At 48.7% G+C, this 14676-nt stretch overlaps 1 protein-coding gene and 1 pseudogene across 1 annotated transcript; one reads left to right on the top strand and one right to left on the bottom strand.

Annotated features, from left to right (window-relative positions):
• Positions 1-8572: 8572 nt before the first annotated feature.
• Positions 8573-11929, top strand: LOC119384509 (uncharacterized; annotated as a pseudogene).
• Positions 11930-13090: 1161 nt separating this feature from the next.
• LOC125756954 (uncharacterized) lies at positions 13091-14130 on the bottom strand. The gene has a single exon (XM_049412037.1). It carries the CDS (start codon positions 14006-14008, stop codon positions 13091-13093), a length of 918 nt encoding a protein of 305 aa, XP_049267994.1. The 5' UTR covers positions 14009-14130.
• Positions 14131-14676: the final 546 nt, after the last annotated feature.

Genomic DNA, 14676 nt, shown 5'->3' with positions numbered 1-14676 from the left:
CGGGCCAAGACTCTTGGTAAGTGAGAAAACTCTCAAAAAGACAAATGCGGGTGGCGACGCCCCCTTGAAATTCGTGCAGCAGACGCCATGACATCTTAGATTCTGACGGCGTCTAATGAGGCCTACGTAGTTCCTAATCTCTAAAAATGAAGTACATTGACCTCTGACGGGGCCATAGACTAAACATACCAAGTGTCAGGAAATTTTGTAGAGCCAATGTTTCCAATGTCGACGCCAAATATAGTTTGAAATCTGTGACGTCAAGCTCGGAGTTTCAGCGCGAAATTTAGAAAATGGAATTTTTACCTTCAATTTCTCGTCTGACAATAGGCTTATGATGGCGAAATGAATGAAATTCGAGTTCTTAGCGTACACTTTATCAGTCTAAAACGATTCAGTGCTTCACTACAGTGTCCATTTGAGAACCGAACAAAGTCCAAGCCCGGCCCGATCCGAGCCCGCCACCTCAAACCCGGGCCCGGCCCTAAGCCCGGAGCTTCAGGCCCGAGCCCGGCCCGGGCCCGCCGTGAGAACTACTTTACCCGGCCCGGCCCGCGGGCCGGGCCGGGCCCGGGTTTCCGGGTAGGCCCGAGCCCGCGCAGTGCTCTACCAGGAAGCTTCTGCCGTACATGTAAGGCGAAAACCCTCAAGGGGCAGTTTTAACAGAATGATGTCAACCTATCGCGAAGCTTCTCAAACACTGCTGCGTGGATTGCGCCGAGTGTTGCTTAGTCGTTGCGGGTAAAACACGAATGCATCGAAATAAAACACGCGTGGCAATATATATGGCAAGTGTATTTTCAAATGAACTTCAGTCGCGAGCTCAGTGCATGTCCTGTATACTCCTCTTCTCGTCCTTCGTTTATGAAAAAAAAATCTGTAAACAGGGGGTGGGTGCTCGAGCCGACGTTTCGGCAATTGGACTTGTCTTCTTCAAGGCTGCAACTGATTTCCTTAGCTATCGTGTGTATTGGCGGCGAGGAGTTACGGAGTCGCCCTCTATCGGGCGCGCGTCGATTGCGTGCTAGGCAGGATGCCGCCGGCGCGCGCCCCATAGGTTTTGCTGTCGGCGCTCTACAAAATCACCTAGCGGAAGCCCTCCGGGACATTTCCGCAGGTACTTTCGAAAAGAAATATGTTCTTTCCTGTCAAAAGAATAATTTTCGACGAACAGAAAGCACAAGGTGGTCTACAGTCGCTGTCTCTCTGCAGAAAACCGAGCACCCGCTTCACGCGGTCACCGCGTTGGAGACCCCTGAACCGGCTTCTTGCGTGAAAGGTAGTCACTCGCTGAGTGCAAAATATGTGAAATATCTCGTTAGAATATACTGCCTGTATAACTAAACGGAGCATAACAGAAAGAAGCCTCAAGCCAGCGATCGCACGGTTTCGCGACGACTGACGGTGCCTCTGCATGTATGAGCGTCTGCATGTATGCTCGTACTGATGGTTTCGCTTTTGCTACGAGCGCGCTTTCGCACCGCGCAGTGAACTTTAGGCCGCAAAATATGAATTTGTGAGTACACAAACTACTGTTGCGCGGGCGCTATCAGAGCAGTTCAAAAACAATTTCGTGTTGCCATGCGCTTCGGTACGCATGGCAACTTTGTGATGTGCCATCCCGACGATTCAGTTTTTCTTTTTTTCGGTCTAAATTCGTGTACGTTTCAATGTCATTTGACAAGTTGTCTCGCGATGCGTATTGCATCGGCCTTCTCAGCGGGCAAATGCCGCTGCTTCTGTTTCTTTATTCAGTGCATTCATTTCGTTTGGTGCTCACACACAACGTGAGCAAATGCGACGCCTTTTTTTAATGCTCCTTAATTATCGATCCCTTTGCATTCCAGTGAACTGGCCGCTCTCTGTCATCAACAAATTTACAGACCAAAGCTTCACCACTTCGAGATTGCTGATGGAAAGAGTCTACAAGACCGAGCATGGTAGTAGTATGCAACGTCAAGGAAAAGAAAGAAAATACAGTAAGGTTCGCCGGACTTGTTCTGCAAGCGTCGGCTGTGAACTAGGACCCACGTGAACTTGAAATAGCGGTGAATAAAATAAAAGTTATTGCAGCAACCAGCAGCTGCACAACAAGATAATATAATAATATCTGGGGTTAACGTTCCAAAACCACTATATGATTATGAGAGACACCGTAGCGGAGGGCTCCGGAAATTTTGACCACCTGAGGTTCTTTAACGTGCACCTAAGTCTCAGACATTTTCGCCTCCATCGAAAATGTAGCCGCCGCGGCCGGGATTCGATCCCGCGATCCTCGGGGCAAAACAAGAGAGTAAATATTTGACGAGTACCCCAGCAATATTGGAAGCAGTGTCGTGTTTAACGCCAACAGGCTGGCATCTTTCCCACGTAAATAAATGAGGCTCCAAGAAAATACATGGGGTTGGAGAGGCCCAACGTGAGTATGAGAGTGGCACAAATAAATTTGGGCTTTTTAGCACATAGTGTTTGCGTCAGGGGAACGCGAGCTTGATTGAAGAAATGTTATTGGCAACATAAATGCAGCACACAGCCGCAGCATTTGACTCTTTTGTTATGTACGTCCACCAGCAAACGTCGCGTAGATTATGAAGGCGAAAGCCAGATGCGTCTTCAAACGGGAACATTGACCGTCGCGGCGTCAAGACGAGTGACACAAAAAATAATCGTCACGTGATGAGGTCAACATATGACGTAATCATGACATCACAGGTCTCCTAAATTTGTAACTTCATTATGACATCACCATGACGTGACATAAGGTGATGTCACATGATGACGTATTCACACGACATGGTCCCTTTGCATTGCCTCCGTGATCGGTGATGGCGTTATCATATGACGTCACAGATCGCCAAAATATGTAGCGTCATTATGACGTCACATAACGTGACGTCACGTGATGACGTATTCAACGTCATGGTCGCTTTGCATTGCCTCCGTGATTGGTCACGGAGGCCGTGCAAAACCGCGTTAGGTGCAGAACGCTTTTGGAGCGGGGCGCGGGAGAATAAATACATCGACTGACAAGAAGAAGAAGGTGGCTTTCGCCTTCTAGTCACCTTTAGCGAATGCATAAGGGACCCTGTTAGTTTTTTTAATTCAACTATCTAAACAATGACTTGCGCATCTGCAGCCGATTTTGTGGACGCTGAGCACGGGGCCGACGATCAAGAGGTCGCACGGGAGGGTTCTGAGATGGCATCGCACGTGGTAAAAGGTAGCGCCTTTTCCATCCTGGGAAGATGCCGGCGGGAAGCGCGCGCGAGCCATCGTCTCAGTGCGCGCTGTCTGCTACTCACCGAACATCTCAGGCCCGACGCAGTAACGACAGTTTTTGTCGCGGAAGTGCTTGCTGCACGCAAGACTCGTAGCCGATGGCTGCTTGCCGGTTCTTAGCTTTACAACCCATGCTTCATGCAGTTCTTGTCCCGCGGGTACCGGTGCAGGCTGACACTGGGCTCCGTTGCGTAAGCCAGGCACTGCGGCACCGAGCGGTAGAGCCCCATGTTTTCCGCCTTCGGAGGCAGCCACTCTATTAAAATGGCTTCAATTGAGTTGAAAATGCGAGAAAACCTCCGTATTTGAACAGACCGCAGCGCATGTGGTACTTGAAACTCGTTTTCAAAGCACGCGGCAGCGCTCCACAAGCAGCCGACACGGCCGCTGAGACCACGTGATCCTGCCAACCACGTCACGCCGACGGTGGCGCCGGCGTTTCCAGTGCTGGGCCTCGAGGCCAATATGCTTCGTGCCCTCTCCAGAGTGGGGGTGGGGGGGGGGGGGAGAGGCCGCCGTGACGAACTGTGTGAGTCAATGCTGTGCCACTGCTTTGGGTAACTTCTTCAATGCCGTGCCAAAGCAGTGGCACAGCATTTTAATGTAGCAGGTCACAATTTCGAAGATCTCGAACTTTACATACTTCTGTCAGACTTCCGGTTCCCAAGGGACAGAAAATATACAGAGTCATACCTTATTCACAAGTTCAATACACTCCAACCAGCAGGTATTAACGTTTTTAAGGGGGCTCTTGAATCGATCCGGTATGGTACATACACAACGGAAACCAACGAGAGTTAAGCCCTTCTTCTAGGAATTTCGAACCTACTATTGTTAAAATGCCACGTGCTTTCACTGACAATTATTCAGCGAAACGTACACCCGCCCCTTTTTCTTTTTTTTTTCGCCTTCCTGATGACTCACAACGTTCGTCACGGCGGCCTGCCACCCCCACTCTGGAGAGGGCACGAAGCATATACAAGCATATACACCACACGATAGCTAAGGAAATCAGTTCCAGCGTTGAAGAAGACAGGTCCACTTGTCCAAACGTCGGCCCCCACCCCCTGTTTACGGATTTTTGTATAGCAAGCTTCCATCGTCCACTTCCTGCCGTTTTTTGTTTTGTTTTGGACGTCCTTCGTTTCGTAACACGCTGTTTCATCAAAATGCGATCTGGCGTGTGTGACGCCATGTGCTACACGAAGCAGGGCCGTCGTCTTCTACCAAAGCTTCGGCCGCTGCAAATCGTGCCATTTCAATGCCAAGCTGAAGAAAGCCGAAATGGCTCGATTGCGCACGCAGCTGGAAAGGGAACACAATCGTTCGCTGAAATGCAGACGCTCGTACGGCAAGCAGCTTGTTACGTCGCAGCTGTGAGTGCGTCATGCCCGACTCTCAGGCCGCTCGCGTCTTTACCAAAACATTTAATTATAAATTAGGTCCTCGACCAAATATGCTATAATTACACCAGCTTGTTTGTGGATATAAAAGGATTAACCCACATAACATGGATTATGATTGAAAATTCCATGTCATGGCCCCTTTAATGAGAGTCTACTGTACTTGCAACTTTCAGCGACTATAGAGGACGCCACAAGAAATCCAATATGGCTGTCGTGCCTGTGATCACCTGTACGCATGGGGCCATCGCCGCATATGTTGTCACTGGTTGCTGCCACTTGCCGCCTAGGACAATTTTGCACGGCATTGAACTTCCCATGCTGGAAGCAGCTCACGCTTGAGTGCATAAAGTGCGAGACACATTGTATGATTTTGTGTCGGATTCGACGTGCTGGTGCAGCAGCCGGAATGGTGATATTTCGTCATGCTGGGTGCCACATCGGGCGTCAAACTCGGCAGATTGTTCTCCCGGTCCGTCGATCACCCGGCCGTATAGCTATAGCGGCAAGCAGCACGGTAGACAGGCAAAGTGGTGCCACTGCAAATGCCGCTGGTCGGTTCCTTACCGGCCGAGGATGCCAAATCACTTGCCGGTGCCGCTGCTATCAACGCCAGGAAAAAGCTGGGCTACAATTGTTTGATTATGCCAACTAATCCGTAATTCAATCATGCGGTGCTTCCAGTGTGGCACTAATTGAGAGCAGCGCCGGCTCCCTAGCCTCTCGCGAGATCGGGAACCGCGATGCGAAGGCAGGTAAACAGCAACACTGCAGGCCGTCTCAGCTTTTGCTTTGCTTCCGCCTTTGCTCTTCATATTGGTGTGTCGCGAAAACTGATTGCGTATGTCGACCGCAGGGCATAAGAGTACAATCTCAACTGTGTTGCCGAAATTTCAGCGCTCTACGGCAAGCTCGCGCTCGATCGCGGACGGCCAGGCAGCTGCCGCTTGGAGGCGCCAGTTGCGGCAGGCTGTTGTGACGTGTTTTTCGCTGGCGAAGGCATAGTGTTATTGACTGTCGACTTGTAAATCGAGCAAAAGAACAAGAGCCCTCGCCTGTTGTGTCCCAGGATTACCCACCGTGGTAGCACGGCACATAAGGTGTCGCGCTGCATGTTGACGCGGGTTCGATTCCCGGCCATGGCGGTCAAATTTCTATGGGGGGCGAAAGGTAAGAAAACACCCGTGATATTAGATTTACGAGCACATTCAAGAACTCCATGGGGTCGAAATGAATCCGGAGCTCCTCACTACAGCGTACCGCATTATCGTATCGTGGTTTTGGCACGTAAAATCCGAGCAATTGCGTTGCGTCCCAGAAGTCAGCCGATCTGAAACGCGTGATGCAAACCATCGTTTTCTGTGTGACAAGCTTCTCGGTGTGCACGTGGATTTTCTGTCGCCGGTCCAAAGGAAAAGTCAGCACGTTCACGATGCCTTTCACGGTATGCGGTTTGAGCATTGTGCCACGCAGCACACGCGATTTCTCTTCAACTATTAACCCATTACTGAAGCACAAAGGTTCCACAATGTCGCACCAACAAAATCTGCCGTAATTCACTGGTCGCACGCACAAGAAGAAGAACGACGACAAAGCACAGCCCGCACGTTGTTGCCAGGCAAGTTTTCGTTCTATCATCGGATCCCGACTTTCGGCGGTTGCCGCGTGGCGGCGCCACCGTAGTTGCAAGTAGTTGCTGCCACTTTTAGGGTATTCCCCTATAGCTCGTAAGAATAACCCCCAATGCAGAGATGCTACCTGGCTCGTACTTGACTTCTACCAGGGCGGATCCAGGCGCTTGCTTTGGGGGGGGCGGTTGGTTGTTGGGGGGGGGAGAGGGGGGAGGGGGGCGTTGCCCAACTTTAAAACTTCACGTTAGCAACCAAATGCTCATTATTTTTGTTCTCAGTTGCATTGCTCAGTGCCATTTCATTATCTAAAATTTCGCATATTTCCGCTAAACATTGGGGAACACGTATCAGTGTTGTTGGTAAGAGGAGGGTGAAAGAGGGAAGGGCAGGCCACCTGCTCGATAAATGAGTATTCCCACAACGGCGAGCTCTAGTATTCCTTGAACGTAGTTTCGGAGTAAGCCTCCCTTTGTTACCCCGCCCCCTCCTCCCCATTGCCTTTTTTTCTGGCCGGTCGTGTTGCCAGAAAATGCCCTTTCTATCTCCGCAGCCTAAGGACGGTCAAACGGAGCTTTCGGAGTCGCGCTCGATTATACCCCGCGCACGTGCTCTCGGAGGCTTGCTCGGTACTTCGGCGAATATAATTCACAGCACCACTGCCTGCCTTCCTTCTTTTTTTTTTTTTGGACCAGCCGCTGAAGGTTGACTAAAAGGTAACTTGTTCTGCACGCTTTGTGGGACCACGGCCGGGCTAGACTGCACGTGCGCGCTCAAGCGCGCACGTGCAGTCTAGCCCGGCCGTGGTGGGACGAAAGATGCCAGTTTGAATGACACAGAACAGACTCCTGTCTCTGAGAAAAAGATGGGAGAATTTGAAGACCCCTGGCTTTGCTGAAGAGCTGATGGCCCTGGGAGTGGGGAGGAAACTTTAGCTCGCTTCCATAAAGGCAGCAGTTGCTTTAGCAAAGTAGTTGAGGCTTGTGCTCGTCGGCGCCTATTTGAAAGATGCAGGACGCAGAAGAAATCTTTTCTAGAAAGCCTGTTTCGCTCTTAACAAAAGCGCTGGGCTGTGTGAGGGGTGCTTCCCTAGTCTCGGATTGGGATGGACACAGCGACCACCTGAAAAAATTCTACGTTCTGAAAAATGGCCTTCGGTGAGGTGAAAAGCGGGGGGGGGGGGGGGGTTGGGTTGGCTTATAGCTTTGGGGGGGCGATCGCCCAATCGCCCCCCCCCCCTGGATCCGCCACTGGCTTCTACCAGTCTCAAGACAGCTTTGCGCTTGCTATAAATCGTTCTAAAAGTGGCGGACGACTTGGCTTGTTCAGAGTCCGTACAATTTTTACGTCTGCTCCGGGGCTAGCTTGAAACTGACTTCATGCGTGATTCCTACATGGCCGCCTCTCGAATGGAAGTCGCGCAGAGGTGAGGCCGTTTTTGAGTTGCTTGCCATGTCATTGATGTAGCATTTTCAGCGGTGCATTGCCTGCCGAAGATTCCGTGACCCATGCCACGTGACCAAGGAAATCCGATGGACCTGTACAACGGAAGAACAATTCCTCGCTTGTTACAGGTTCACAAAGAACACCGTGCGACAGCTTGTCGCTGTCTTGCCTCTGCAAGAGAGTGGGGACAACAGAGGAGGGCCTGGGACTCCCATGCTCTCGGGTTTTGCGGCGCTGGTACATTTTCGACAGCCACCGGGGCTCTGGTCCGCAGTCTTCAGTCGGCGGTGTGCCGTGCAGTCGGAAAATTGGCTCTGCTCCTCGCAAAGCACCTGAACTGGTTGCTGGTGCACTTGACGCAGTCATGGAAATTTCCTAAAGTTCTGCGGGACTTTTATGAAGGGTAATGCCATGGCATTACCGGGTGCGCCGACTGCTCAGACGTGTGCATTAAAAGCCCTGTCGGTGAAGACGTGGAAGTCTGAGTGTAAATACGAATGTATTTACGCCCAGCACTGACTCACATACCGAATACAAAACATGTGGACGATCCCAAAAACAGCAGCCCGAATGAGCCAGTCATGCAGTACATGTTCTACGCAACATCAGTTTTCTTTTTTACACTCGATGATGTGCGTGTACTTCTTCAGGAGAGCGATCAGCAGGCTATACACTCCGTTCACTGCGACTGGCGCGCCACCGCGCGGCCGTCAGAGAAGGCAGACGTTGAGAGCCCGAGCAGAAGCGAACGCTTTCCCTGCTTTCCCGCGCCCGCTAGCAGTGAGCACGCAGTTATATGTGTTCTGTGACGCAGCCATGAACTGCTGCATCGTCTGTTGTACCAACAGGTACACGTCGCGCCCTGCGGGAACGATGTTTCACCGTTTTTCAACTCGTCTGTGCTTTATTGGGCAGCGGCAGAAGTGGATCGCGGCTGGGCGACGAAAAACGTAAGCTTGGTTCCCGCTCCCTCTGCCGTCTCGCGTTCTGCGGTTTTTTTTTTTTTCTTGTGCCGCTAACATCAGTACATTTCAGCCATGACGGAACAAACTGGGAGCCCTCTCGGCACTCGAAGATATGCAGTGCACATTTCGTTGGAGGTGTGCCGTCCAAGGATGCGTCATCCCCGTCGTACGTGCCAACGATATTTCCTGACGAGTATCGTAAGCGGTCGGTGCTTGCAGAAGATAAGCTTGGACGCTATGAAAGGTGAGAACTCCGCAAACTCTTTTTAAAGTGGCTGTCAGCTATTGGCATTATTATATGCGATTAGTTTCTTGACGACCCCTCAGCCAATATTTCGTCAGTTGGTGTGCTCGACGGCTCGTGTGACCGATTTGGTTTTAGTAGTGAAGCTTGCTGGGCAAGTTGGTGAATCAAGACTGTAGAAACAACGCGAACGTAAAGTACGGGACGAAGAAGAAACACATACGACGACACGAGTGCTGACTAAAAATGTTAAAATGGATTTAAAAAAAAACAAAAAAAACAGTGGTAAACACAGGACACAGTGAGAGGAAACGACGGGACACTCCCTGTGTCCTGTGTTTACCGTTGGTTTTTTAAATCGATTTTGACAATGTACCAACTAGCCCAGTCCAACGCCTTGGTACCAAAAATGTTTGCCCACCTCTGCGCTAGAGCGTAGCTTGGGTTACACCAGAGTTTGCGCAAATTATAAAAGCGTAGTGAGCTCGCGCAGACGAGAGAGCCAAATGCTCAAGCACTTAAGGTGGTTGATACTTGTAGTAAACAGCTGACCCTGTAATCGTTCGGCGTTGAGGAAACGAACAAAGTGTGCAGCATGTAGACAAATGTGAACACGGAACTAAAATCGAGGCTGTTTATTTTTATCTTAGATCTGGCCGTTGTTGCAGTTTTCTTTTTGTTTTGTGGAGCCTGACAGGGAGGGAGACAAGGAGAAGCAGATACCTATTAGCTGTAAACAAGATAAGGTTGCTCTAATTTGAAGCAGTTCTACTGCTGCACCTCAATCTGTCCGTTATGTAAGCTCGAACCAAACAGTACCTCAACTGTTTAAAACTTGCAGTAATTGCCCTTCCCTCCCCTTTGCTCTGGTATTTTTTCGTTCATTTCTAGCTTGCATTGTGATAAATTAGATAAGTTACAGCACACATTTTTCGCTTCAGGATTCAGAAGCGGAGAACAGCTACTACAGCTGTTGCAAATCTCGCCCACTTCGCCGAATCTTCGCCGAATGTGTTGCAAGCTGCGCCACTTACAGCCACCATGGACTCGCCAGCATCTTCACCACTGATGGAGGAACCTGAAGACACCGATGAAAATAACGAATCCGAACAGCTGCAAGGCGTTGAGGTTGGTGCTGTTGTAATACTGTAAGGCATGTGAGGGCTTTTGTCTTTGTTTGCCTGTTTAGGGATCTTTGATGTGGCATACAAATGGTGTTGTAGTGTAAAATTAAGCTAGAAAACACCTTGTTCTGTTATCTGAAAATTGTAACGCTACATCACTTTTATGCAGGTCTCAACGCAGACGCTGGAGACACCGCAGGCCCACAGTAAAGGTGTCCTTACGATTGCCTGCACCCTGTTCGCCGATGCATGCGAGGCGTCCACCTAGGTTGCATTCTTTGCAGCTGAAGAGCCAGCAACGGCTGACGCAAGTGTGGCTGCGTTGTGCTTGGCCGACCACCAACCAAAGGGTTTCTATGGCTACCAGTCCTTGGTAGACAAGGAAAATGATGCCCTCAGAGACCTAACTGGGGTGACCGTTACTGTGTTCCTGGCCCTATTGCGCCTAATGCCACAGGTAAATGTTAGATCAACCTCTTATTGACACCAATTAGGGCATATTCACAACGCACAATTTGTTTTATTTATTATAATTTAAATTGAACAGTAAAATATATTTGCTTGTTCATGTATTGGTGCAGACTTCTTATGTATTTTTGTGTCCCTTGGGAAGTGTGGCAGCCTCCTCACACTTATTGCTTTTTCTGGTTGTGAAATAATTAACTGCACAGATGTATACAAGATGAAGATTATAATAGGGATTTGTTTCCATTTCATTGTGCCAGGCCTATGGTACTGCAGCATGGTGGTATTCCCCCTCGTTTGCACATGCACTAGTACACAATGTATCTGCTAATGATTCAGTACGTTTGAAGCCAAGTGGTCTATCGATCACAACTCAAATAACTTTGTCCACGGTTTGACAGTATTTAAGGTTAGTGATAGAGATAACCTTTTAGCATAATGGTTGGGGAAATTTCTGGATTAATGAGAGCAAATTTTTTTTTTGTTTCATCTCTACTACAAACGTCGTGCTCTCAAAATACCCCTTTTTTTACAGGTGCGTGGCGAGAGGTACTTGGACCTGGCAGTGGGCAGCAAGATCCTGTTGTGTCTTATGAAGATGAAGCATGGCGTCACGTTCTCTGCGTTAGGAGTTCTCTTTGGCATTCATCGTACAAGTGCGTCGCGGATTTTCTATGCCATTTTGGATGTCCTCTATGTCAGTACTCAAGGGTGGATCAAGTGGTTTTCAAGGGATGTCGTCCAAGCGACAATGCCTCCCTCTTTCCGCCTAAACTATCCCAATTGTAGAGTTATTGCCTGACTGTTCAGAAGTGAGAATCGAGAAACCAGGTAAGGTCGCTGACCGGGTAAACTGCTGGAGTAACTACAAGAGTGACTTTACTCTGAAGTTCCTAGTTGGGATCACTCTATCCGGTTATATAACATATATGTCGGATGTGTTTGGGGGCAGATCGAGTGACACATACATCCTTGCCAACTCTGGCTTGATCAACTTGTTGGAACCCGGGGATATGGTGATGGCAGACAAAGGCTTTCCGCATGTCAAGTGCGACTTGGACAGTAAGGACGTCACACTTGTCATGCCACCATTTCCAAAAACCAACCAACAGTTCACGAAGGCGGAGATGCAAGAAACCTATAAGGTTGCATCTCATCGCATTCATGTAGAGAGATGCATTCAGCGTATAAAGAGTTTTGCAATATTGAATGAAAGGCTAACTCCAGAACTTAAGTGTCACATCGACAAGATAGTACATCTGTGCAGTGTGTTGGCTAACCTACAAGGTCCTGTGATCAAGACTGTGTAATGAGTCCTGTGATCTACAAACTTGTGCTTAACAGAATGAGCACTCCAAGCACAGCGGAATCAAATTATGGCTGTAATTTATTTCATGAGCAATAGCAATGACTACAAATATTAGTGCTGTTGTCTACTTTTGGATTATTACGTGTCTTATGTGACAACAATATTTTAATAGCAGTTCTGTTTTCATGCCCCATCTTGCCGTCTTGTGTATGGATTGAAGTGACTGGCATTTGTTTAAAGCTGTTGGCAGTTCGATTAAATTCACTGGCACACAGCCTACTTGTGCTGGTGCTTGGATTAAATTGGTGCTGGGATGAAATGTTTTCTACATACATAAATAGTTTGACGCTCAAATCACTTCTGTGACATTCAAATTATTTTAGCTGGCACTTGGATTGAAGCGAACAGGAAGACCTGTAGTTTCAATAGTCCCCCCTCCTCCCAGTGCACTTTTGCGAATGTTGTGCAAGCATTAAAGTGTCGAGGCAGAACATGGAATTGCGTATGAGGCCGAGCAGATTGTTTCAATAAAGTAGCAAAAGTCAGTAGCTTTTTCTTCAGCTCTTTATTTCAGGCAATAAAAGGCAGATGTCCTCTGCCTGACTAGAAACACAGCACCTGAATGCCCACACTGGGAGCATGCAGCAACAAAATACATTATTGCACATAACAAATACAAAAAACATTATACACTATTGCACATAGAGAAGTTTCATGCTAAGTAAACAATTGCACAAGGCATGTAACTTTGCAGTCGTAAAGAAAAAAATTACAAATCAATACAGGAAACCTCAGCGAATTTCTTTATACGGAACGTAACGCTAGATTATTTTAAGCAATAAAAGGCAGACGTTCTCTGCCTGACTAGGGCTCCAGCACCTGAATGCCTATACTTGGAGCATGCAGCAACAAAAAATATTATACACTATTGCACATAGAGAAGTTTCATGCTAAGTAAACAGTTGAACAAGGCATGTAACTGTAGTCGTAAAAAAAAATTACAAATCAATAAAGAAAACTTCAGCAAATTCCTTTATACGCAACGTAACGCTAGAGTTTAACACACGCATTTTCGGTGGAGGCGAAAATGCTTGAGGCCCATGTACTTAGGTAGGTGCATGTTGAAGAACCCCAGGGGGTCAAAATTTCCGGAGCCCTCCACTACGGCATACCTCATAATCATATCGTGGTTTCGGGACGTTATACCCCAGTAATTAATATTAGAGTTTAACACAAACTTTGCTGCCTCAGCGCAGCAGGGAAGTAGTGCCTAAAAAAAAACCACTCCAATTCTGGCACGACTTCTTCCAGAAAGGAATCGTCCCTTCTTACTTCCATACATTTTGACCCCTTTGGCGAGTACACGTAGAAGTCGCATCTGCTCGCACCTACTACATACATGCTTATTTGAACCTGTGTGTAGTAGGGGTGACTTTCTCGTAGTTGCAGGTTTTTTCCATTGAAGTGGAGATAGTCGACGTTGATATCGCGGTCAACTACAGGCCGTGACTCGCACCTGTAAGGGGACTTGATCTCCAGCAAGCGGATTCCTTCTTCATCAATCAAGCCATCGGGACTGCAGCACAGCCACGGCTGCGAAGTGCTGATCACAAGTCCGACTTGAATCACCTTGCGGCCCGTTTTGGACTCGTATTCTTTTCGTGCAACTGGTTCCATTGATATTCCATATGCGCATGCAGCGCTTTTGAAAGATCGCGGCGTAACAAGTTGTTGTGCCAAGCTCTCGAAGTCCGCTTGACGTATCTTGATACGGTGAGCTTTGGAGCTGGCAGAAATTCTCAAAGCCCGCGCACAATGCCACTGCGGGCATCCACTTTGCAGAATTGTCTGCTTAGCGATGTCATTGCGTTCTTCCTCAGTGACCACGACCTTGAGAAGAAAGTCATCGCTTACTTCTTCGACTGGGGTGCTTTCTGCTCCAAATATATTGCTCGGCTGTCCTAGCCGTCCGAGCACCTTGTCCAAATGAGCCAGGTTTTCGGCTATTTCTTGCTCTTGGCGTAGCATGATGCCCAAAGGGCAGTTTGAGTCGATGATGGCTCTGGGCACGGGTTGCCTCACCAGCTTCTGATCTGGGGGTTTAGGAGGGTACATCTCGGAGAACAAGACTTCCTTGTTGTACATTCCCAGCTGCTTGGCAGATGGCCTCTTCCATACGTTCTCGACAGACGTCTTTGTCGAGGTGTCTTCCTTGTTGACGAACGTAACCACTGCCGCTGCATGCTTGCACTGGCCTGAGATACCACCTCGGCAGGTGCAATGAGCTTGTGTGACGTTCCTGATGGTATCGAGCTGGAGAGAAAAACATACGCAAGGCATTTTAATAAGGCTAAAGATTGATGGAAGATTTTAATGAACCTTATTAACTCGCCATGTACAATTCACAAATTTGAGGAATGCAATGCGAGGTCAGGTCCACGAAAAAAAAAACGAAGCTTTGCGAACGCTGTTGCGACGGAAGCGCAATGTTTGTTTCGGAAAGTAGCATAAACAACAAAGAGGCTGTAGCGAATGAGGGACACTGATGGTGGCCGAAGTGACCGTGCCGTCGTCGGCGCCACATCAGTTGAAGCGAAAGACGAAGCGGGGCCGATCGTAACACGTTTATTTCTCGCCCGCACCTCAAGCTCTTGGCATGAGCCGTGCGAGCGGCGAGGTAAGAACGATCATGATGAGCGATGATGATGCTGCAATAAGGTCGTTGCTACGCGCGACAATTTCAAGCAAAATACTCGGTGGCTGCGAATCGACATGACACGAAGCCGCCAACAAATAACCACGCCGCCTGGTCA

Source organism: Rhipicephalus sanguineus, chromosome 1, assembly GCF_013339695.2.
Source record: "Rhipicephalus sanguineus isolate Rsan-2018 chromosome 1, BIME_Rsan_1.4, whole genome shotgun sequence".
NCBI lineage: Eukaryota > Metazoa > Arthropoda > Arachnida > Ixodida > Ixodidae > Rhipicephalus > Rhipicephalus sanguineus.
Note: the sequence above shows the minus strand (reverse complement) of the source record. Positions and strands in the feature narration are given on the sequence as shown.

Coding starts and splice junctions, on each gene's coding strand:
- LOC125756954 (XM_049412037.1), bottom strand. CDS start 14,008: ATGTACAACAAGGAAGTCTTGTTCTCCGAGATGTACCCTCCTAAACCC.